At 38.9% G+C, this 25,377-nt stretch overlaps 1 protein-coding gene across 4 annotated transcripts in view; it reads right to left on the bottom strand.

Moving 5' to 3' along the window:
* The window catches only part of PLCB1 (phospholipase C beta 1), a 400,784-nt gene that overhangs the window by 80,899 nt on the left and 294,508 nt on the right, over positions 1 to 25,377 (bottom strand). For all 4 annotated transcript variants that reach the window (XM_005238625.4, XM_027788411.2, XM_027788413.2 and 1 more), the window contains exons 13-21: positions 19,193 to 19,277; positions 18,533 to 18,710; positions 12,102 to 12,172; positions 11,406 to 11,502; positions 7,656 to 7,740; positions 6,428 to 6,552; positions 5,215 to 5,369; positions 3,317 to 3,481; positions 1,332 to 1,431 (exon numbers count right to left, since the gene is read on the bottom strand). In XM_005238625.4, the coding sequence (XP_005238682.1) occupies positions 1,332 to 1,431; positions 3,317 to 3,481; positions 5,215 to 5,369; positions 6,428 to 6,552; positions 7,656 to 7,740; positions 11,406 to 11,502; positions 12,102 to 12,172; positions 18,533 to 18,710; positions 19,193 to 19,277 (1,061 nt within the window). The remainder of the gene's footprint in view (positions 1 to 1,331; positions 1,432 to 3,316; positions 3,482 to 5,214; positions 5,370 to 6,427; positions 6,553 to 7,655; positions 7,741 to 11,405; positions 11,503 to 12,101; positions 12,173 to 18,532; positions 18,711 to 19,192; positions 19,278 to 25,377) is intronic.

Here is a 25,377-nt window from a genome sequence, read left to right as displayed (position 1 = left end):
CACAAGCTTGAAAGCAAGTCCATGATTCAGTGCTCTGCTGAATGGACTCCATGTCGCATGAAGGGCAAGTGCCATGAAAGGGGACCAGATGTGGTAAGAACCCACTTTCACAAGTGGAGGAAAATCCCTCACAATCCCCTTTCTCCTCCCCAATCACCTATCTTCCTCTGGAGCTTGGCAGATCCTCCATGAGACAATTATATTCATTAAGCCAGCAGAAAATGCAGCTGGCATAAAAAAGTTGAGGTTTCTGCTGGATTGATAAACTGAGTTTGTGCGTGAAAATGGTGTGGAGATTGGCAGAGCTGGCAATAACAGAATGGCTATGGATGTGTGGCCAGCAGTAGGGTAGAGAAAAGGGAAGGTGGAGGGCAAAAGAAATGACAACCAGTGAGGAAATCCTGGAGCAGTGAGGTGCCCAGCAGCCACCTCCCATGGTCAGCCTGTTTGCACCTGCAGTGAGGCCATGCAACCCACACCAGCTAAGACAAAACTGCTTGGAGCTCAGAAGATCCCTGACATCATCTGCCACAAGAGAAGGGACTGATTTATACATTACCTGAGATCAGGTCTTCAGAAATAATATGGACAACAATTGTTAGATACAGGGACATGAATTTTGTGCTACTGCTGGGACTGGCTAGATAAGGTACAGCATAGATATATTCTTCCTTTTCCAGTGTGAGTGACGCTGGGAGCATGTTTATGGCCCATATGCTTGCCCTAATTTAATTTCCTGCCCCCGCCCCGGAAAAGCTGGCACTGAAGTCAAACACTTCTCTTGTTCACAATGCCAATGTCATTGCATCTTTCTGAAACATGATCTCTAAGTCTCTGGCCCGGAAAATAAGGGCCGGGTTGTTGCATAAGGCAATTTCAGTTAAGTGGCCACTAATTATAATAGAAATAATAATACAATTTAGAAGAGACCAGTAATGATACATTTTTTTTCTTAAATTTTCAGCAATGAAGATGAAAGTAATTTTGGGTTGATTTAAAGGTGTTACAGAGATACAACAGCTTGCATGTAGGTCAGTCCTTCCATGCATGTAAAAATTACATTAGAGGAGCACATTTTGCTTTCATTTCCAGCTATCTCCCATTCTCACAGAGATGACATCAAAACTGGCTGTTGCTGCCCTCTTTCCTCTTACAAGTGTACAATTTAGCTGCTGAAATATGGTGTTTTCCTTTTCACAGTTGAGATAGATTATTCAAATCCCCAGTTGCTATAAATCTGCAGAGTGGCTGCTGATTTACAGCAGTTGAGATTTGGGCTTGCTCTTTCTTTTCACTACACAATGTCTGTCTCAATGGAAAAAATGGTGTACCTGGTCGAATTGCTGAGACTGGTAATATCCGATGACCAATAAATTTCCCTCCTTCTTCATACACTGCTAGCCTCAAACATGCCAGGGAAGGTAAAACGACCTAGAAGGCAATATTGTTGCATTATTAACTTTCTGCTCTGAATGAAACAGTTCCTTTCATAGGCTACAGGGCAGACAAAAAGTTCAGTCCAGCAGACAGTAACATCTACACATCCATATGAAAGTCTTACTCATGAACAAGAGGTCAGGGTGTACACCTGTGTGTCAAAATAACTCTCATAGAAACATTTTTCAATCAAGAAACTTGAGGTGGGACATGTGCATAATATGTTGAACCCAGTAATTTGACCCTGTATTTTCAACATGATACAAGGAACTATGTCAGCTCAACTCCTATCACACTTGAATTCTGCTGTTTTCTGCTTATTACTCACACCCTGGATGTTTTTTTTTTTCCTTCTGTGTTTGGGCCAACAGGATTACTTACTACTAAGAAAAGTCACTGAAAGGCATATTAATGTTGAAAACTCAACAAGGAACTCAACCAGTTTTGCACTGTGAATGTATGAATTACATGAACAATGCCAACCCCAGCAGAATTTTCCAGTGCTGCAGCATACACACTGGCTGGGCTAAAGAGGTTTAATCAGGCAGGGCATTTACTAACATTGGATGTTTTCTTGGCACTACATAAGAAGGAAGGCCAAACAGTGAAAAAAAACCCCCACGAAATCAGAAAAGATTACTAAACTCTATCAAGATAAAAATATTTAATATTATTTTAAAAAATATGTAGTATAATTAATCTAATTTCCTTAATTAATGCAAATATACACACAAATACACATATTTTTAACGTGGGCACAGATATGCATTTTTTTCAGAACATATGCTAAACTTTCTCTAGACAATGAAAGGAAAGAGGGGAAAAAAAAAAAGCAAAAAAAGCGCAACAGTCCCAAACTAAGAGCTTCTCTAATTTATTTTCAACATTACTAAAAATAGTAATCTATGCTTCTCCAAGCACAGAGGCAGTTGGGCATGATCGTTAACTAAATAAAGAAATGAAGTACACTAATTAGAAGTTCATTACAGAAGAAAAATACTAGCTATGTTTCCAAACTTAAGCTCTGGCAGGCTGCCAAAGGAAAGTCATTCAGAAGGCCAAATATTCAGGGAAAAGGGCTGTGCTCACTAGAAAGCAGGGCTGCAAGTACCAATTGTAAAAACATCTCTGTGAGCTACATTTGCTGAGAGAAATATGAAAGAAATTGTTTGTAAAACACGTGGACTCAAGATCCACTTAACCACAGCACCCAGTAAGCAAAACCCAGAGACTTAAAAAACTGGCTGTGAGTTGCACAATCCTAAAACATGCTCAGTATTTTCTGCTCTTTCAAAGTTTAGAGAATTGAGTCTAAGTAATATTGTTCAAATTGCACGAGTAACTCAGGAGCCTACGTCTCAATTCAAGTGGATGGGATATATGTGGTTTCACCACCTAGGTTGTATTTATATAGCAAAATCTAGTGCTAAGCAGAGATAAGGAATTGCTAGCTTGGACAGCCAGATTGTTCTAGCTGTATTCACATCACCTTGCTCACAGGTTAATGGGGGGCTGTTCCGCCAAGGCAAAACTCCACGGTAATTCAGCTAAACTGTTGCTGGGATCTGCGCTTGCTTGTTCATAGCATGGCGTTGCACTGTGCCATGCAGGCGAGTCTATCGGCATGTCTGCTGCTTCCAGCTGTGTCAGTGAAATGATCAAGGTGACTTTAAACTCATTTATTTTAGCAGGAGCTGGCACAACTACAGTAGCAGAATTACACCAAAAGTGGTTAACAAGAAACAGTTCAAGAAATAACTATTTAGAATATCTTTCCTTCTAACAAATGCAAAGTTTCAGTAAACCACTGTGGAATTACCCTGCTGGACAGTGAGAAAACAAGCACAAAACACATTTGGGATGCAATTGTTACACTGACCTTCTTAAACACTATGGTTTCCTCTTCCCAGATGGGATTAACGGCATTGCCTTGAGAGGTCTTGGTCTTCAAAGCTTTTCTTCTTGTATCCACAGGCAGGCCAAACATGTCGACTTCTACGTAGGTACCGACTTTTTTATCAGAAAGAAACTGACCTGAAATTATCTAAAACCAAACCAAAGAAGATTACTACAGACTGCTTTGGTGGATTAGGAAATGAGTTGCTGAAATGCAGGTGGATAATTCTCATTAATGATCAGATAGCATGCATTTAAAATAAAACCAAAACAAAATCACAATAAACAAAAAATCACTGTTTAATGTTGCAGACACAAGGAAAACAACTTATGAGGCCTGGTTTCCTGTGACTCTGTGGTCCTGAATTCCCCTATGAGTGATAATGTGGTTGAGATCACGCTGCTGCCCTTCCCTCAGCAGGAATACTCGTTTGGATCTCTTCCTCAACCTGGCTGCCTATTTCCACAACACAGTATTTTTAAGAACTCTAATTCTATCCAGTTTCAACAACAGGCCAAAAAATGCTGGAAGAAAAGAGGTATAAGCATCACAGAAACTACATATGCTTTTAATTGCGAGTGAGAAAAGAAGCTAAAAAGTTGGTATTCTAATAAAGGCTCTTCACAGAGGGTGAAGAGTTTCACTATGAAAACAAAACAATTACAAAGTAGCTGGTCTTTTCAAGCTCTTATTTTTAACAGGAAACACAACTCAGCTTTAAAGAGTTAAAGAAAGGTCTGCAATTACTTCAGAAAACTGAAGAGGCACAGGAATAGGCAGCAGTGTCACTGTGCCTTGCCAAATCGAGGCTTGCCTAAAGCAAATCGTAATCTGTTCTCGGACGTATCTTGTATGGGCATGGACATTAGAACCAGCAGAGTATTCACCAAGCAGGCAGAAGCAGCTGACTTCTCTCTCACGACTCCTGGATGCTCATACATGTTAAAAATGCTGTGCTTCCTCTAAGAGCTACCGAATGGCTTCCACCTCCATTTACTAAAATTGCAGAAGAAAGTGCCTCTAAACCCACAGGAGGAACTGAAAGCTGCTGTGATTACAGGTCACCACAAAAGGTCATTCCCACACAATCGTCTTTTTTTAATATGCATGTTATCGGGTTATTACTTTATTCATACCCCTCCAGCACTCCTCTGCTATACTTGTCTCTGCAGCCTGAGCGGAAATACTTGTTTTCTTTCAAGAAAAACAGGAGGATATTTTGCAGGTGGATTCTATAATACGGACACTGTTCTAATGGACAAGTCCATTTGGGGAATAACAGGATTTCAGAAAGTTTATGTTTTTGTAACTAGAGCTACACCAAGTGTGAATTTGTGATCTTTTCACAGCCAATGCAATCTATCCCTCTAAACATTCATACAAGTAGTTCTCAATTTGCAGATTCCTGGCAGTCCTTGAACTTCCTTAGAGGTCCTTAAAAAGGAACGAAGAAAAGCAAGCTGGCAACAAATTGCAGCTGACATTTATGGTTCCACACTTCTGCTGGAGAACTTATAGGCAACCAGAAAATTTATTTATACTAAATAGCATAGTGCTCTAGCTATTCCAGTCCATACTACCACTTCATCACAGCATGTTTTAAATTCAGCCCTTTGTCACTAAAAACAAAGCCAAACTACTCTTACATCCATTCACTTCTAAATTACTCCTATGGAAAACAATACATACAATAAAAATATATTTATTTATCCTACAACATGAAATGTGAGGCAGAATTTAAAAAATAAACGTCACTCCTTGAAATGAAATGCATTTTATTTTCTTGAATGAGCACAGTTATTTGCTAAGCCACTGCACAACAGAAATATATCTGTGCCCTGACATTATCACGAAAGCATTTTCACCAGCTGCGTACGTACCTTGACAGATAAGGTGTTAGCTACTATTCCGTCCACTATACTTTCAGTAAATGGATCAAAGTGTTTGTCTGGTCTTCTCATGAATTCTGGCTTTAACCTGTATCCACTTTTTCCATTGTATTCATACATTCCCATGTTTATTTGCATAGACAAATCTAGGTGTTAAAAATATTGTAAGAGTTATGTTCTGGATAGATAATAATTGAAAAAAAGCAACAAAATAATAACAATTACTGTGATTGCAAACTGACTGTAATGTAAACAGCTATTCATGGCACACTTGCTTTAGAGGCTTCAGATGTGATTGCAGTCACCCTCTTGAATTCTTCTGACAAGAACAAGACATCTGTAAGACATCTTTATGAGACTATTCAATAGATAACATTTTCAAATTTTAAAAGAAGCCTTGACACTTAAGTTTTGATTCCCTCACTGTTGTGCTGATTGTAGGTTTTGATTCTCAGTGTTGTACTGATTGTACTGTTGTATCCAGCCCAGCAGAGCACTTCTGTTTCTAACCCCTACTAACATCAATGGTGCCTGAGCCTGATACTTGGTTGAAACTGGCCCAAAGAGGTTTTATTACTCTGCAGACTCCCAGCCTCTACAGGGTTTTGCCTTCCATGGAAAGATGGTGTGCACATGGGCACAACCAGAAAGGAGAAAGGGAATGATACCATGATACCATGTACCCAGAGACAGAACACGGCCAGGATATGTCCTGGGATACAGTAAATGGCAATATTTCTATGTCTCAGAAGACACACCGGCTCATTCTATCTAACACATTCTGTTTAAAAAGTGGCTTGTGCATCTAGGAGCCCAAATGTCTTTGTTTCTTAAAAACTCACTTTTAAAGTGGAATTTGCTATCTATGTCCCTTATGTCTGATATAATTAGATTTTGGAAGACACAGGAAAAAATTCCCTGCCAGATCTGAAATGTTGCTCAATGGTAACTACTTACAAATGATGACAATATGGAGGGCATTATATATGTGTATTATTCTAGCAACAGCATGGTAATTATGAGTATTCCCAGTGAAAAAAACCACCCCAAAAAGTGTTAAAAATGTTAATTAAAGGCTCTTTAGTATCATTACAAGCGCTAGACACCTTTTGATGCATAAAGCCTTTCCTACCTATGAATCAGAAACTGTATCAGAGAAGTGGAAACGTACGACTTGGAGAATCCAGGGATCAGCATAACTTACCTACAGTTTGGAAGTTAAGAGCAACCATTTGGCAGCCAGCATTCCAAAAGACTTGTGGCATGTAGTTCGAAGAATCTACACGTGTTCCTTTTGGGTAAATTCGACTTAGCTGCATTTTGTTGTATCTGAATGGTGAGTAGTTAAGATACAGTACACATGACAAAAATCACTTTGCAGAGAGGTACAACTGCAATATTTAAATGTAGGTGTTCTTTACAGAGTGGCATTGGGTTCCTTATTGGATTTCTGCAGCCATAACGCTTCCAGAGGTCCACAGTTTTGTAGGAGATATGATAAATACAGGATAATTAAAGGTGCTATTTGTTCCCATATACAGGACTCAGAATAAGCAAGGAAACAGCACAGGCATATGCATAAAAAAAAAGACAGCATTCATAAAATTCTATTTATCATTGTCATTATTAATTCAGGATTTTCCTAAGATCGCATTTATAGAGGCCAATTAGCTGTAAACAGTGAATCTTCCTCTGGAGTGGGGAGAGGTGCTTGGTAAAAAAGTATTCTTCTGGAATAAACAATAGAATTGGCCTCTACATACAGACAGGAATTACAAGTGTGGACTTCTTAACGGTTGAGTCTACAAATCTCAGAGATGAGACTATGCTGCAGGTTATCTGTGGAAGTAGCTTTCCATTAATCTTCTTTGAGGCACTATTTTATCTTGACCATTCGTTCTTAACTGCAGCCATGATGAGAGATACTGAGAAACATCAAAAGGTCTAAAATGAATGCTCCTTAGCTTTTCTTTAAAAGTTACTTCCGAAAAGAAAAAAAAAAAAAAAGAATTGTGTGGCAATAAAACAGCTCAGTAGTCTTAGAACTAGAGGTATGATGGGAAAGCAAGCTTTCTCGTATGACTTTGCAAAACCCCAAGTCCGTCACATTTTGACAATTTGCTCACCAAAACTCATACCACCTCATATAGGATGATAAATTTAACAATGAGAATACAAAGTATCAGGTCTTTAATATGTAGTTTATGCCTATTCCCTCTAGTCCTAGCCCCCAGCACAAGGATTCATGTCAGCTTTTAAATTAGCTCATCAGAACTCAGGCCAATTAATTCATCTAGCAAGACAGTCAAATCTACAAATTTCATTTGGGTTCCCTATTTCCCCAGCTCCTGTCTCCAATTTTCAATAAAGCCCTGTAATAGATCTCACATTTAGAAAGGCTAAGAAAGCAGTGTTCTGAAAGTCAAGGATACTCCACAAATTCCACAGGAGACTTTGTAAGTTGCTCAAGCCCTTTGGTTTCCACAAAGGAAGACATTTCAAAACTTTTGTTGCGTTCTGAAAGTTTAAAGGAGAAATAAAATTAGTGACACATTAGAGCATGAAACCATATGTGAGACATCAGCTGCAAACAACTGGTTTAGTCTCAGTCCCCTTATCTCATCTATTGTTCACCAGCTCATTTCACCTTGATCTCAAAGAATTTACATACACAGTCGTCTGCTGACAGAAGTTCATTCTGCACATACCGAAGAGCTCCGTCTCAAATCACATTAGCACTGCCCAAATTAAGGGCACTGGTACCGCCTGAGACTGCTGCTGTACCAGCTGCAGGCAACAAAGTCAGTGCCATGGGCAGAGACCTCTCAGGTTTGCATGCTGATATATTTGAGAGGTAGAGCCCAAAGCTCACACCTGTGAAGCAGAGGTATTGTAGCAGCTTTTGTGGGGGACACAGAGGGCCCTGCTGGACCTCTAGGTTGTCTTTGCAGACAGATGCAAGGGCTTTGAGCCAATTTGAAGCTATAATAACTAATGTCCGTATCAGATTAAACTAAACAGTGCACTAGCTGTGCCTACAGCGGTTCTTGTTATCTTCAGCAGGTCAGGGTAAGGTCACATCTGTCCCAAACAGTCATGGAAACATTGCTATCTAATCAAGCCTGAAGGTACACTTTTGCGTCCCAGCAGGTCTTCAGACCTAAGCCCGAACTCATATGGAGCTTCTATAACCTCTTTAATTTGGTCAGACTTTCTGACCTGAGAGTGGCAAAAAGCTCGTCCTAAGCTTATAAGTCAGTAGGACTAAACATTAATTTGTGTACTGTTTGTTACTCACCTTTGCCTGATGTGTGCACACCCTCGCAATGCAACCATGTGACATGCTGTAGCAGACAGCCTAAGTCAAGAACCTTTCAGTGTCAGTATTTTTTCTTTTACACTTTTATACAAAAGGTAAGGATTCCTGCAAAATAACAGCTTCCCATTTCATCGCAATCAGCTGTGTAGGTTGCCTAGAAGCGGCCACAGCGCTGGGAGGTCATATCCATCAGATAAGTCAGCACTGCTGTCTTTAAAAACAAGGGAAACAGTATCTGTGTTCAAAAATGAACTCTCTAGCCTCACCACTTTATTGAAAGCAAACAGTAAGGCAAAGAAAAGGCTTGCCCTCATCCGGTTTTAGAAGTAATTGTGCTGCAGGAATCCAGGGATGGCCAGGAGGCCAGCCTGGCCAGCTCCTTGAAGTCAAACTGCGAAGCTGCAGGAGAGGGATAAAACTGAACAAAAGCACTTGTCTCACAGAGAGAAACAGGACACAAACAGGTGGGCGCTTTCCTTATAGGAAGCCAAAAAGGAAGCAGCAGATCCAAAGAAATGAGGAGCTGGATTATTTGGGCCAACAAGAGAGGAAAATGTGCTACCAGCCTGTGAACTACAAACTATTCTCAGTGTATGTTGAAAAGTCAGAGGATGACTATCCTCGGAATTTGTTGTGGTCCTTATTTCTAACTGCTGACCATCATGCTACTGCCATTATTCATAGCTGTTACCTTCTAAAGGCAAAAGATTCCTGTCACTCCCTAGAAGCTGCTCTCCTACCTTTCCTCCTTTCCAACAAGCAATATCCTCTCTTTCTCCAGACTGTTCCAGCCAGCTCACCTCCATTTCAGGTCCTTAGAAAGGCACTGAGATTATTCTTATTCCATCCTTCCCGCTTACTAATGGGACAGCCTTATCTTAAAGTAGAGCATCTGTAGGAAACCAGAACTGGTAGCTGTTAAATGATTCAGTTACTAAATGTCCAGGGCTTAATCAAACTCCTAATTAAAATAAGAACAATTATTTCCTTGTAGTATCTGGAGAGGACTAAGAAACCTGCCCTTTGGAGAAAAGCCTGTGCAGGAGAGAGAATTCTCTCTTGTGATATATTACACTGTGAAATCTTATCAGGAGGAAGTCACCATGGAGTGGACAAAAAACTCATTGAAAAACTGACTGAAAAACTTGAAAAAATTCAGTTACAGCTACTTGCTGTCAGAGGGAGGGTACATACATATTGAGGGCAATCAGGGGACTGTTACAGACCCAGTGCTAGTCAATATTTCTATTAAAAAGTTGGACACAAGACCAGAAAATGCACTTTTAAAATGCATGAATGACAGAAGCAATGAGGTACTATTACCATCATGGAGGCCAGGATCATAAATCAAAACAAATTCTTAACTAGAAGATATTAAATGAGAAAAATGTTCTAACAATGAAATGAACACTGTATAAAAGACAAGTATGGAGCTCCACACTTAGGGAAATGAAGTCAGGTGAACAAAAATAAAATCTGGGCAACAACTGGATAGGCAGCAAATTAAAAAACAACCCCCATCTAACTTCTCCTCTATTCAGCTCATCTTCACTGAACTGAATGAAGATCCAGCAGTGAGTCCAGGCTAGGACTAAGACCAGAAGCCACAAGTCATGCTATAGTGCCCACTGGTTTAACCAGCCAGCAACATTTACCACGTAAGGCCACTGCTTTAACGAACTGGCCACATTTATCACTTAATGATTTTTTCAACTCAAACACCAGAAATATTAGTTCCTTTACATTATGAGTTCACAGAAACAGTATGATTGATCAAAGGTCACATCAAGACTTGGGATAAAAAAAATCTGGACACCAGCAGTTCTTTAGAAAAGAAAAACCTCAGAAAGACACATGCATGTGAACAGAAGAAACATACACAAGACCATTTTATAACAGCTGCAGCAACTTGTCTGGCTAGGATTCACATGGCTTCCTTTCCAGAAGGAATATCTCCTTCCCACTGTGTTCTTGTAACTCTCACTAGAGCCAGGGGAAATGATAAACATACAAAGGGACACTACTGTAGGGAACAAGCATAGCTCTCTGCATAATTTTGTGAATGCTTGTGTGTATGTCAGTATAAATGCCCACATACAAATGAAGAGGTAGATAACTTCCTATATGTTTATTACTCATCATGAGTAAATGCAAAATCTTGTGTACAGACATGGACTTAGGCACCAATTACCTGTCCTCTGCCAAGGTCTCCACAAATCCATAATAAATTAAAATGCTGTAGAGTTCTTTAGCTAAAAAGCTGCAAAAGCAGATTGAAACCTGTCAAAACAAAGTGAAAAAGGGCAGGCAAACAGTAGGGGGTTCTGTACCAAGAAAGGAAAAGATTCTTCAGTGTTTACTGAGGATGCCGCTGAGTGCATTCCTAGCAAGACATATTCTGTAAAAGCCAGCAGGGAACAAAATTATGGCCTTTTTTATACAATACAAAGAGGCAGGAAAGAGTGAACTTACATATGGGGAAGGGCAGACTCTTCTTACCCTGCAACCTCTATAAAAGTAACAGAAGCAAAATCTAAAGCACTTGCTCAATCCATAGGAATATTTATGACCACCTTTCTGCTTAAGTTCCTCTTCAGTCATGGACAACAAAGACAATGTAAGAACAACCTTTTAAAAAATGTTTTTGAAATGGCAGCATGTTTACTGTTGATGAAGTTTGCTATTTAGACTAATACAGGTTTCAAAATAAATAAGGATTTATCTGGCTGGATACCAAGGGAACATTTTGTGTCTGTGTGCCTGTATCTAACTGAGAGGAAGACAAGTAGCATTGCTCCAGAACTTCCTTTCAAACACTTCTAGGCAATTTCCAGTATATGTTGCTCATGGTTAGCTTACTTACTTTTTGATACTTCAAATGACTCAAACTTCACAGGCTGAATGTAGTTCACCAGGTTAGACATCTCTTCTGTGGCCATTGCCTCACTCCCAGCAGTACCCTAGGGCAGAGAAGGGAAAATGCTGCAGTTTTGCTCTGTCCATGGCAGCCATCAGAGGCCATAAATACTGAAGCCCAGTTTTCCATCAACTGTGATATCTTTCACTGATCCTGGCTTAGTGAAGTCAACGCCTCATACAGGGAGTTTCACATAGTAAAGAAGATTTGTTATGGAATTTAAATATTTTATTAAACTGCTGCTGCATTCATTCTTTTTACGTGGCTCCTATGGAAGGGACTGAGTTACCTTTACACATGCATAGCACAGAGCACGTTTATCAGTACCCTTGGATAAATAATAAGTACAGCTTTAAGTGTTTGATGCCAAGTTTTTCTTCCAACAATGCTAAATCCACCACAAGCAGTTGTCTAAAACAGATGAGCTATGATGCTATTAGTTCTTATTCTTCAGTAAATGAAAATATAAATAAACAAAGCAAAGATGTGCTTTCAAACCGATTAGCAACCAAGTTCAGCAAGTTGGTGTTTCCCGGTGCTCTGCCTCCCTTCTTCCACTAGATGGTAGTCCCGCTCCTGGTAACACAAGCCAACCCACTGCTGGAACCGACCCATCAACGTAAAAGGTATCTACACGCTTACTTCATCCATCGACGACTTTTTACAGTCATCATCATAGTCATCATCATCATCGCTCTCAATCTCTGCTTCTCCTGAAAAGTTTTAAGCAGAAGATAATTACTGGCTGAAGCAACAGATAGAATTACCAGTGATAAATTCAAGAAAGATGTGCAAGTAGCACTGCTTAAAAGAGACTACATTATACACTACACATCTGCTTTTTGTACCAGCACAAATCAAATACACTGCCTTGAGGGATTCATCCTTCTTCAGCATCGGCAAGTTCTTATGGCCCAACCGAACAAAAACTCTTCCTTTGCAGCTATTGGATGCTCAGTGTTTAGAAATCATGGGGTAGGTATCAGCACTGAGCAAAGTGGTGTGTGCATAGTATGCACAGTGTGTGGGTACAGTATCATGAACTACTCTGGAGACATGTTCTCATGCGTGGGGCACAGCCCTGGGGTTTTGAAGGCATGAGTTCTAACTTCATCTCTGTTGCAGGATCCCTGCAGGACTTCTAGTGAATGCTTCCACCCCTCTGGGAAGTGCACACATAACAGCATGCATGGGATTAAGAAATCATGCATGAAAATTTATGAGATTCTCATGTGCTGTAGTATCAAGGGCTGTTCAGCAAAATCCATCTGTTCTGAACGTACTGCAGTCCACGTACTGAGGTAGCACAGCGGGGAGGGTCTGGCACATGAGACTAACTGCAATAGCTTGACTTCAATTCCCTTCATAGAGTGCTTTGGTGTGACTTACTGGTAGGACTCCGGTGGCATAGCTCAAGCGTACCAGCTGAGGGCAGTGCAAATCAAATAATGTGAAAAACATGCGTAAGGCTCCTCCTTTCCCTGAAAACGTACTGGTAGAGTAAATGGGACCAAATAAAACTGCTCCCAGTTGCAGTGTACTCATCAAATTCCTATAGGCAAGACACAGATTCTTTGTTGTTAATTAACGGATGCCTCCCCTCTCCTCTAAAATGTTTTGATTCGGTTGCACCAGAAATTAAATCAATAGGGAATATCAATCTTATCTTTTTCTTTAGTAACTCCTCCTGTGGGTCTGGCTGTCATAAAGTATACACTGTGGATCTTAAGATGACTCTGGAAAAGAAGGTTTAACTTACATCACAGTCACCTTCCCACACCTGTAAGACTGACAACTCTCCCTAAAGATTTTATTCTACAAACCTTTCGGCTTTCTTCAGCAGTGGCACTTTTATTTGGAAGCACAAAAATCTAACCACTGTGCAGCATTCCCAAACTCTCCAGAGAATGGTAATTCAGTCTCAGTTCCTCCTGTCAATTTAGGGTCTAATCCAAAGCCCACTGAGTCAATAAACTCTTCTTTGTTCCAGCAGGCCTTGAATCATGGGCCCCCTCTGAACATGGAGAGCACATATGATTTAAATAATGACTGAGCCTTTCACAACCAAATGATGACTACCCAGGCTGCATTTCCTTCCAGATGCAGATGTTGAAATATCAGGCTTTTATTCATGAACACATTTCTTCCTGAACATTTCATTGAAGAAAATAACATGATTGCTCAACAGGCTCAAGGGATGGCTCAAGGAACCTCAGCACATTGTAAAGAGCCAGCCTAGCTCTCACAGGATTTGCAGTGACAGTCTTTGGATGGGGAGCTTCCAATTTGTTTAACCAGACTGGCAAAATAACACTTTGCACAGTCCACAAAATGGGGCACCTGGGCAGATTTTAGCTACCTTGCACTGCTGAGATATCAGGTAGCTGATAGATTGTTCTTGCTAGAAGTGTCCAGGGAGGAAAGTGTGCAAGACATTATTCATTTATTTAAAAATATTTAACCGGAAAGCTCCCAAGGAGATCAGATCTCATTTTAAGTTCTGCATCAGACAGCAAAACCAGGACGAATAAAAGAGTATTGCAAATACAGAATAAAGATTAGTGTTTTAGAAAGCATGACTACGTCTGCATTGCCTTTCACCCTTTCACCCATCAGCACAGTCCTATGCTCAAACCCAGCCTTCTTTTCCTATCACACTGCTGGGACACAAAGTCAGAGCAAGCCTTGGCTAGACTGAGGAGATGTCTGTGCTGCGGACACTTTCATGCTCATGCTCCCACAGTGGTGGTGGGATCAGCCCCATGCCATCACTCCTATCCCTTCCCAGGAGGGCACGGAATGTGTATACCAAGTGCATGCATATGCTGGCATATGCAGCTGTGCTGCAGGTCAAGTTCAGCACGTACATGTGAGCTTGTCTAAGGGACAACTAACTATAATGACATAATTATTATCTGCATTTAGACAGGACTACAAACTCAGGTCAAGATAGGACTTCTCCATGCTATGCAGCATACAAATACAGTGAAAACAGAACGCGCTGCTCCAAGGGCTTGCCCTCCAGTACAAGAGGAGTACAACCTGCTAAGTTAGAATGCAGGTACTGTCAACCACTCATAGGCACAAGGGCACAAGAACCTTCTTGGTGCAGTAATGGGGCAGTTTCAAGGATGTTTTCAAGAAGCTGCCGCTAGTGAGTGGGGCAGCGTGGGGAAGGCATAAAAATTCTCATTGGGAAATGTAGTAAGTGGACAAAAGAGGCTGAACCCCAATTGATGGGTAGATAGGTTCAACACAGTAATACTGAATGGAAGATGGGCAGCAGAGGACAGTTGGGAATGACAAGCCAAATGCCTGCTACCAAGGGTTGAAGAAGCACAGTGTTAGATATTATCCATTCTCATCATGCCTCAGCAGTGCGACAGATATTGAGAGCCTAATAAAATGAGAGGTTTTACATTGCTTGAAATTCAGAGGCATTTGGTAATTGGCTTTCTCAGACCCCTTTAAAATAACAGCCGGAATGGATTATAAATATGGTACTTGCTGGTGCAGCTTGTTAGTTCTATAAGGTTTAGGCAGCCAGCAGCATCTTCAGGGTGGGTGGGAAATCACCTTTTATTTTTTCCACAGGCTGTACATCAGCAGTTTCTGATTTTTAAAAAGGAAAAAATGAACTTTGTTCAGTTTATAAAAACATTTTACTTTGTCACAGCAGGCACGCAGCAGCATGTACCAATGAATTTACATACACTGAGCCTAACACATTTTGTCCAGTTTTCTGTTTATCATGAAATGATGGAGCCATTTCTATACCTTCTCTCTCTCCCTGTGACTCCTTCTTGTGGCACTCACTACTCTGCCAAAAATGTAATCCTATCAGTGTGGAATGAAAAATTTGCTCAAAAATTTAAATACTGTTCAATTAGCAAGTTTAGACTACTTTCAGTATAGGCTTACTTTTGGTAAATTTTATGTACTTGCAGAACTGCCACTGTTCTTTTTGCAGTGTAATCTTAACTTCTTTGAAAATTTTGCTTATTTACTTCTGTTTACTGTGCTAAAACAGGCAGGTCTAACATGCTTGTTTACCAAAATTACAATCTATCTTGCAAGTGTTATCTCACAAATTCTTTTTCTGCTTTGTCAGCTTTGCTGTACCTTTAGAGAAAGCTTTTCCCACTCACAGATATTATACCCTACTGAAGTTACCTTTTACATCAGTTTCATGAACATCTTGCAAGCCATTATGCAAAGCTCATTTCAGAATTGTTTTTTTTAATTATTCCCACTATATCATCACCACCACCTAGCTTTTATATGGTATGTTTTATAAACATATCAAGAGTGGTTTATTTAGGTTTAAATCTGACCTCAAGCAGTGTAAGACACAGCTAAGCTTACTATCAACTGAAGTACGAATCTCTTATTTTTTGCACTGCTGTGAAAAAACTAATTTAAAATCTCAAGAAGGCTAAATCAGCACAACTTTCTTCTGGAGATCAGCAGTAATTCTGACAGGAGCTACACAATATCAGTTATTTGAATAATATGCCCAACTTGCTAAATGTAAAGTATATTAAGGTCGGAGTATTGAAACACTTAATGTTAAGAAATGTTAAGAATTAGGCTTCCTTTACTGAGTCTTTAATTGCATTACTCCTCTCACGCTCCAGAAAGGAAATGGTACTGGGTATAGAGAAGCATGCTGCTTGCAGTGCTCCAGCATTACATGTTGCCAATATTGAGATGCACATAAGGAATGAAGCAGTGAAAAGGGTGTCACAGTGACTGTTGAGCACTGCCCCACAGAACCATGCTCTTCAATGTGTCTTGCCACAGCAGTCTTATAAAATGATGAATTTTTTTTTTTTTTTTTTTAATGTTCACAGACAGAAACCTGGCACCTGATTTACAGAAATGCTGTGTGCTCACAGTTGTAAGCTGTAGCTAAAATCTCTGGAGCTGTGGTCTGAATACCTAAAAATTCAAAGTATTCTTGAAAAATCAGATCCTGGATGTTCCTTGCCAGTCACCCCTAAACTGTTCTTAAGCTCTCTCAGACTCAGCTGTCCTTAGACAAAATTGACTTAGTATTATTTCACTTCCCACAGGTATTGTTCAGATAAATTCACTGCTGTTTCTCAAGTGCTCATATGCAGCCTGGATACCCCTGCAGAAATTCACTGCAGGACGAGAATGCTACATCCAGGATCCAGCACTGAATGACAAAGAAAAAAATATTGACTAACAGCATTCTCCAAAACAGGCATAGGTCCTAAAGGAGAGACAATGGCTGACAGAGGGATTACAAGTAATATATTTTTACAGTCACAGATGAACCAAGTGACTACGTCAATTTTGCAGTCTCAATTCTAGTATTTTCTAAATTTAAGCGTTCATCTTCACAATCTACAGTTAACAGAGGTTGTTATAAAGGTAATACAGACATAATATTAACACTAATTTGTAAAATTACACACCCTATTATGCGACTGACCCCCCTGCATTGCATCCTCGTCAACATCTAGAGGCACAGCCCAGGTCTTTTCCTATCCTATATAAGCTCATAGAGAGGCTTCCAAAAGACAAAGCTGTTACCCTCTCTGCACTCAGAAAGCCGAAAATGTACTTTGCCACTGGGTTCTCACTAAGTGCTAGTAACAAAAATGTAGAGTTAGGCACCCAGGGTTGATTTCAAGCACTGCAAATGAGTCAGTTGGCATACACACACTTATTTTTCTGTTGCTTGGGATTTGTCTAAAGCAAATCAAGAAAACAGTATTAAATCAATTCTGATGCCAGGATGAGTCTTCCTTTGAAACCCAAAGCCTACTCCAAAGCATGCCCTTTTCAAATTTTCTTAACACAATAGTTGAAAACTCTTCTAATAGGGTAAAGAGTGTTATCCACAAATACAGCAGGATTTTTTTATTTTTTTCATTCTACTTGAGGCAAACTGCCAGCATGAAAATTTTCAGCTCAATTAATCAGAGTTTAGAAAAAATTAAAAACAATGGAAAAAAGTTTTTTAATGGCAAATGGTAATGAACTTATATTCCAGTAGAGCTTTCAATTTGTTCTGTAAGTATTCTACTACTGGGGCATAAATGTCTACGCTTCTAGCAATCCAAAATTCCAGTCTTAATAGGAAGAAGAAATTCTAGTGCAGGGAACAGACACTGCACTGGGAATTAGGATATACAGATTTTGTTGTTTGTCCTACTGCTAATCTGCTCTTGTGGTTTAAAGCAAATCCTTACTTCATCTTTTTCTCTGCACTTCTCTGTCTTTTCTAGTTAGGTTTTAAGCTTTTCAGGATGAAGACCATCTCTGTACTAATTTTTCCATACCAACACTCACAATGGTCCCCCTGCAGATCCCATAGGTGTCACCAGAATATATGCATTAAATTACAGCAACATTTCTTTTTCATTTCTGATTTTAAAAATTCTGCTAACAATGAACAAGTTAAATGTAATATACTGCTTTCCACTAGCTACGTTCCCTAAAATTTCTGCTGGTAATAAATACTTTGTTTGCAGTATTATTTTTGCCTATTTCCATCTCTGGAACAGAACATCATCTTATGGAACACTGCATAGAGGAGTGTGACGTGTTTCCAACTAATGCAAGACAACAGCACACTGAGCCTTGCCTGCCTGAGCACCAGGTATCCTACAGTTACTCTTAAATTTTAAGATATTGCAGAACCACTGCAGTTCTCCTGTGCAATGGGTTAACTCTGAAAGGGCACCAAATGGTAAGCACCTCTCAGAGGCAACAGAAAAAAAGAAAACATTTATATTGGGTATTAAGCTTGGGCACATAGAAAAGTCACCCAAGGGTGGAGGAGTTGGCAGTTTGCTCAACTTTCTAAGCACTGCAGATAAATGTTAGTACACATCATTGAGCTTTAGGTCACCCTGTGATTCCTCAGCCACAAGTTGTCACAGAGTCCTGGCTCAATGACATTTAGCGTTGTTTCCTACTGAGTAAGGCCCACCCTGTTGTATCTTTAACGTGCTAGAGCAATGTAGATGGACAGAGTTATAGCTGTAATGAAGCATTTATATTTCAGGAAGAAATATATTTGTAGATTCAGTTCATACCTGCTCCGGGGGAGGAAGGTTCAAACATACTAGATGTATCACTGCATGTGTTGGAAGCTTGCTCTGAGAGCTTCTTCTTTGCACTTCCATCTGCAGACTTATGTGACTTCTTTTTATTCTTCACCAAAATTTTGTACATTAAATCCATAGGGCTTGGAAGAGGAACCCCAGCTTCAAGCTTGCAGAAAAAGGAAGAAAAAATTTTTACAATAAAAGAAATGAGGTTATGGCAATTTCTGAGGGCCCACATGCTGCAAGATAATTTTGTAACCTCTATACGCCCTATTAAAATGAAATGCATTTTGCACAAGAAGTAACCTCAACACAAATGAAACAGGGCTACAAAGGGCATTTAAGAAGAAAAGAAAAATGCTTTATGAAACATCTACGGCAATAACCAAAATAAGTATTAGTTCAAATATGAAAGCCTACATTATAAAATGGCAGCTATGAGAATCAATTGCATTTAGAAGATTACAATTCCCTGTATCAGAACAATCTCTGCATTGGAAATTATATGATTAAGTCACCAACAGCTCATGTTTAAACCCCTCCCTTCGCTTCTGTTTTGAAAGGTCATATATGAAGAATGACACAGGACTGAAAAAAATAAAAATTCACACAGATATTTGTGATCTGATAAATACCAAACCATATTACCGGGTATTTTTCCAAAGGATCCATAAGCAATGCATCTCCAAATATTAATCTGCAGTACTCTGCCATTTTTGCCTGTTGTTTGGGGCTAAAGGGGAGAAAAGAAAGAAGTAAGTTCTACTAATGCTACAGAGTGAAAGCAGCAGTAATGGAATATCTAATATGCCTAAACTAGATGTAATTTCCTGATGCAATTGCTGTGAATTTTTCAGAGACCTAGATATATGAAGCAATTATTCTGATTCTCTGATAGAGCTTATCAAAAGGATCACACATAAAGTAAAGGCACTAGTCAATTGAGTAAGTTAACTGAACTTTTAACATTGAGATGTATTTTCCCATCTTAGTAGAAAAATAAAATAAAATGAGGCTGTCAGTTCTTACCTTTAGGGAAATACTTGTTACATGAATTTGCCTCTTTCAGACCACATTTTGTATTCAAAGTTTAAATATTTCTCTCCTTACGTCACTTCATGCACATGCCTGGCATTCTTCTCTCACACACACCCCGACCCCATATGGATTTTGTTTTCTCTTTTTGTCATACCTCACCTAAGGCATAAACCCCAAAACAGTCACTTAGAAAGCACTCTCCTGTGCAGGTGTGTCTTAAATTTCCCAAGCCAAGGGCACCTATCACCTCATTCAGCATGTCTGTAGAGCACAGGCATACAGAAGAAGGGGCAGAAGACATTTCCTGGGTCTCAAAACCAACAAAGTTATAGGCACTGGCAGAGAAGCAGCTAGTTTTACTGCAGACTTCTAAAGTACAGTTAATAGTACTGCAGATTTTCTGCTAAAATGCAGCTCACTTTCCCCCCATTTGTTAGCCCGTGTGAGGTGGGTGCCGTGACGGCCCATGCAGCCACAGCCCTGCCTGGAGCTGCAGCTGCACCTCTGCACTGCGCTCCACGACAAAGCACTAACCCACCCGCAGGCCTCCTGGGCTGTCTTTGCACCAAGGGCTTGCACTGCTCTCGCCAGCTCACTCCGAAGTATTTCTCCTGACATACCCTCACTGGCAGAAGTCACAGCGTAGATGTAATTGTGCTACTGCTATGATGTATGATGTCAATTTGGTGAATTGCTCTAAGTGCTGGTATAACCACATTTTGTATGCATATAATCACATACTGCATGCATGTTATGTGTATATGACTGGGACCAACATACCAGGACAGCCGCCTTAGTGGGGATCTGGATGTAACAACAAGCTGCTAGGTGGAGCTTCTCAATGATCATTATAGCTTTTTGGGGTAGAGTGGTCAGATTTCTTCTTTTAATTTTTTTTAATTTTAATTAAAATCAGGTAGAGTGTCAAATTTTACCACAGTAAATTACTTCAGTTGTTCTCATGACATCCTCTGGAAGTAAATTGATTCTCAGTAAACTCTACTTATAATCAATTTTCCCCACGTGCAACCAAAGAATAAGTCTGGTCTATCAGTGATGGGAGTTTCACGACAGATGATAGGTTATACTGTTCAGAAATATTACTCAAATCATCTTAAAATGCAGCTCAGTGCTATAGTCACCCTCTTTCTAATTTTAGAAGACTGTGTATTTTTGTTATATGTGCCTGTCTAAAATCTGTAACATCAGAGGTTAAGTATCTTTAAAAGTTTCCTTTTTTGATACTCTGTTGAGAAGTCTCAATTAAAGGACAGGTTTATATTGCTTAATATAACTTCCTCAACCACTGTTAATTATCATCTGCATATCAGGGATGATACATGAGTGGTATAAGCAGTTATGTTTCCATGGAGCTATTTTTCATGACAAAATAGAGCTGGGTATGTCGGAAAAAAGGAGTGCTCATTTTTCTCTTGCAAACGGAGTACAACCACCACTGTGTTTAGTTTGTCATTAGCTACCAGCTGAGGACCTGGCACTGCAGCTCCTCCTGGGGTCAGCCAGGCCAAACCAGAGCTGAGATAAAGGCTGGGTGGTATTTGACAGAAAATGTAATCTCCCTAAGATCAGCATTCTGGATGTCCCTTGAAGCAGATACAGGGTGAATCGGTCATTAGCTCAGTCACTGACAAAATATATTGCGAGGAGGCTTTAAATTATTCCACAAAGCTATGGAAGTGCTGCACGCAGTTTAAATCACTACAGCATTTCATTAATGCTTTCTTTTGCATGCAGCCAATTCTGCAAAAAAACTAAAAGCCACTTTTAGCTGAAGATGGGAAATTAAGATGAAGACAAGCAAGGCAGTGGAACTAAGAACCCACAAGGGAGAAGATGATGGGAAGAATAGATCAGGCTACAACAGTGCGCTAGCTATTTCTAACCACCAGCTACTAAGGAAAACAAAGGCACCTCACACTAGTAAGCAAGCAGACTGGGTATTTCTATAGGTCTAGGGGTCATTATAGTGAATTTTAATTTTGTCTGTTCCACCCCTGTATATTTTCAATAGATCTATGTTTTAGAACCCAGAAAGTTCAAACGACATCTCCTTGAGTCAAAAGAGCACAATTATTGAAATTGGAGTAATTAGATGTGATATCAGCACATTTTTAAATGGACACATCAACTCCAAACAGAACTCTTGATAGGAATAATAATTAAAAAAAAAAGAAAAGCAAGAGTAATATCTAATAAATTTCAAACTATCACCAGAGCTAGAACAAATTCTTCTGATCTTCTATGTTTAATTACATGTTTACCTCACAGCATAGTGAGAACTTTAATTTTTGCAAAAGAGAAAAATGTAAAAATGTAATGCAACTTTATTTTGGTTTGGCATATAAATTTCAATGTCACTGTATCCCAGAGGCAGAAAGAAGGAAAGGAAAATGCTGTGAAAAACTGATGTTTTTTAATACTATTAAAAAAATAATCTTATAGTAGTAGACATGGCCAAAGGGTTTTTTGTGTTCTCTCTCTCTCATATTGTTTCAAGAGATAAATCAATAGTAATAGCATAGACTATGTATTACTATTATAGTATTCCAAAAGTTCAGATATCAGTCTCTTTTTCTTTTCCCTTCTTTCAAACATATGACCTAGTCCAACAGATTGATATACCGACTATTCTACGTCAACATATTTCCTTCCCCATTTGTGTTACGAAACAAAAAGGCAGGTATTTCCTGGTCCACATCTACTGTCATTGGAAATTCTCTCAGCATTCACGTATTGTAATGAAAATTGATTGCCTGAAAAGAGCTGACTTATCTACTTTATGATTTTCACTATGCATACATTGACGGGTAGCACATAGACTAATCATACGTGCCCCTAAAATGTGCCAGAGCAAGCGAAGATAAAGTGGGAACATGATACCTGGAGATATGGAAATATAAAGAATATTAACACATGTTTTCATTACCATTACTGTATTGCTTGTACTTTATTTTACTGTGTTTGTATTATGCCTATTATGAAGGTCAGTCGCAAAGGCTCTTTGGCACTACTGTACGACTACTGCTCCTAACATCATATTATTATCAATTCTGCGGAGATACCTCCTCTGCATAAGACAGAAACAGATGCTTCCCAGAAGAGCCTAAAATAATTTAAAGTGTAGAAAGAAAAAGTGATAAAAATCCTGTTAATATTTGAAATAACAATTCCAGCAAGAAACCAGCAACATGAATAACTGTAATTAAATTTAATCTTGGAAGCAATCTTCTATGGATACTGCTCAAGGATCACTTAACCTTTTTGCTATGTCATCAGTGCATTTCTAATTATAGAGTGTCTGCTTTCAGATTTGCAGATTGCTTATCTTCTTGCAAGCCCAGTTTCAAACGTCAAGGTCTCCTTGAGGTCTTTTCAACATTTTCAGGGCACTTTTCTATTTTTTGATAGAACCACAGCTTTTCTTAGTACTGGGGTTTTTTTTCAGTGTGCACGTTTTGACTTAAATATAAATGATGACATACAAAATATTATATATATTCTAGAAGTTATATGCTTGCTTCTTCTTCTAAACTTTTCGTTACCTAAAAGAATGAATATACTACATAGTGGAATTACAGTAATGGAAAAGAAAATACTTCACATACTATAAAGATATTAGAGAGGAGGCTCTCTAGGTAAATCATTGAAAGAAAGCAAAATGAGATGACTACCACTGTGTGCTAATAAGTGATTTGTTCCCTAGGTGGACAAAAAGTGTTAAAAATATTCTCTTGAAAAGGAGCTAGAAGGAAGAAAAGTTGCATTTTAAGTCCAGTGGTGATTAATACTGTTGTATCTATGGTGGTGATGTAAACCTTATTTACCTCTGATAACTGCAGTGTGTTTAAAAGCCATGAATACAGAACACAAGCTAAAATCATATTTCTGTTTAAGCCAATGTCAACATTTCTACTGATCTGTGTGGGACCAGCATTTCACACATGAATACTGACTCTTGTAAACTTGAAAAGCAGAAGAAAAATTTGGTGACCTAAAAGTAGGAATTGATGTCATAAGATTTGTTTGGCAGCAATTCTATGAAAACACTTAGCATTTTTTGGTAATACTTTGGGCAAAGTTAATCTTTAAGATCTATGAGGAAAACAACATTCCAAGTAAATGAAAAGACAAAAGGAGTATTCCATGAAATTAGGTGAAGGTTTCTGTGAGTGGCATGACTAATTGCAGATTTCTCTAGCAACTAGTGAAGAAATGAAGGGATAATTGTAGCAGTTGGTAAAATAACTAGAAATTATTTTCAGCCAAAGCAAAATTAGAAATCATACACATTAAGCCTGATGATTTACCACAGCACAAAATAATAAATAGCAATAAAGCCTCAGAAAGAGAAAACACTTCATATTGTTTTTGCAGACTTGCTCTGCTAAAAACCTATGTCACAGCAATGCACAAAAAAGGACATAAAATAATACACTTAGGGATAATACATTATTCCATGACTGTAGTTTTTGGGTGAGAAAGGTCCAATGGTTTCTGTGGGGCAAACTGCAAAGACAAGATTAATGCAGCAGTTCTGTTCTTTTTTTGACTTATTCCCGCAGTATCACACCACCTTTAATTTTAACAGCATTTCATCTTACAGTTTTAAAGCCACTTTTGTACATAACTTGCATCTGACAGGAGTTTATTTTACACTTTTTTTTTTAATTCTTTTCTTTCCTAAAATAGAACGGATCACCCTGGAATAGTTGAAGATTTAAGTCTTAATGACTTTAAAGGAAGAAAAATGTAACCCTTCTGGTTAAAGTTGGGACGTCGCTTTTTCTCTGCCTTATAGTAACACAGTGAATGTATATTTTAACAAATACAGAAGAATGAATACAAAATATAATACATTGAAGAATGATGGTTGAGATCTTTTCTAAAGACCAGAGGTTGTATTTGGAAGTACTGAGAAAAGCATTTTGTGTTAAAACCTGCAGGAGCAGTTAAGCACAAGCAAGGCCAAAGTGATACAGCCTACACGAAAAATAAAGGAGTGAGTGAACGATTAGAGAAAGAAATTAAAGACAATATCTGTGTGGTCTTTCAGAGGAAGACAGAACTAACAGGATTTAACAGGCAGCTGTTTGAATCACAACCCTGTGACCTTTAAACATTGCAGAGCAAGCACACATTTGCCCACAAAGAGCACTATAAACTGACACTGTAAGGTATACAGGTAGTGTAGGTGAGCTCTCAGATTTAAAATTTTTCTACCCACATAATTTTTCGTCAGTATTGTCAACATCTGTTCTTAAAAAACATTCTTACATAGCTTCTTCTACCAGTTCCTTCCCTAATAATAAGAATGCTCTTCCTAAAACAATGGAAAAGCAGTTGGCCCTCACCCTTTTCCTCTTCAAGAAACAAAAGTGCCAACATCTTTTCTGATTTGTGTGAAATCAACTGCTCCAAAGATTACTTTTTATTTCACATTAAAATTAAAAAATGTTTCAGTCCAAACTGGCACCAGAATTGTTGAAAATGTTTTCACAGAAGAAAACAAAAGGGGAAAAGGCAACTGAACTTAAAGCACATGCTATGTATCAATGTCACCCCATTTTGAACCATGTGGTCTCTACATTCAAAACCAAAGTTAACTTAAAAAAGGAAAAATCAGAACTAAAACAACAATAACAAAGATTAAAAAAATAGGTCACTGGGACAAATTTAGAAGCATTCTCATTTATTTTTTCTTTCCTTACACAGAAAAATGGTCCTTTCTTTGTAACTATATAAAGAGAAAACAGCTTAGGCAAACTGGTGGGTTT

Source organism: Falco peregrinus, chromosome 11 (assembly GCF_023634155.1).
Source record: "Falco peregrinus isolate bFalPer1 chromosome 11, bFalPer1.pri, whole genome shotgun sequence".
NCBI lineage: Eukaryota > Metazoa > Chordata > Aves > Falconiformes > Falconidae > Falco > Falco peregrinus.
This window is presented reverse-complemented; position numbering and strand designations above follow the sequence as displayed.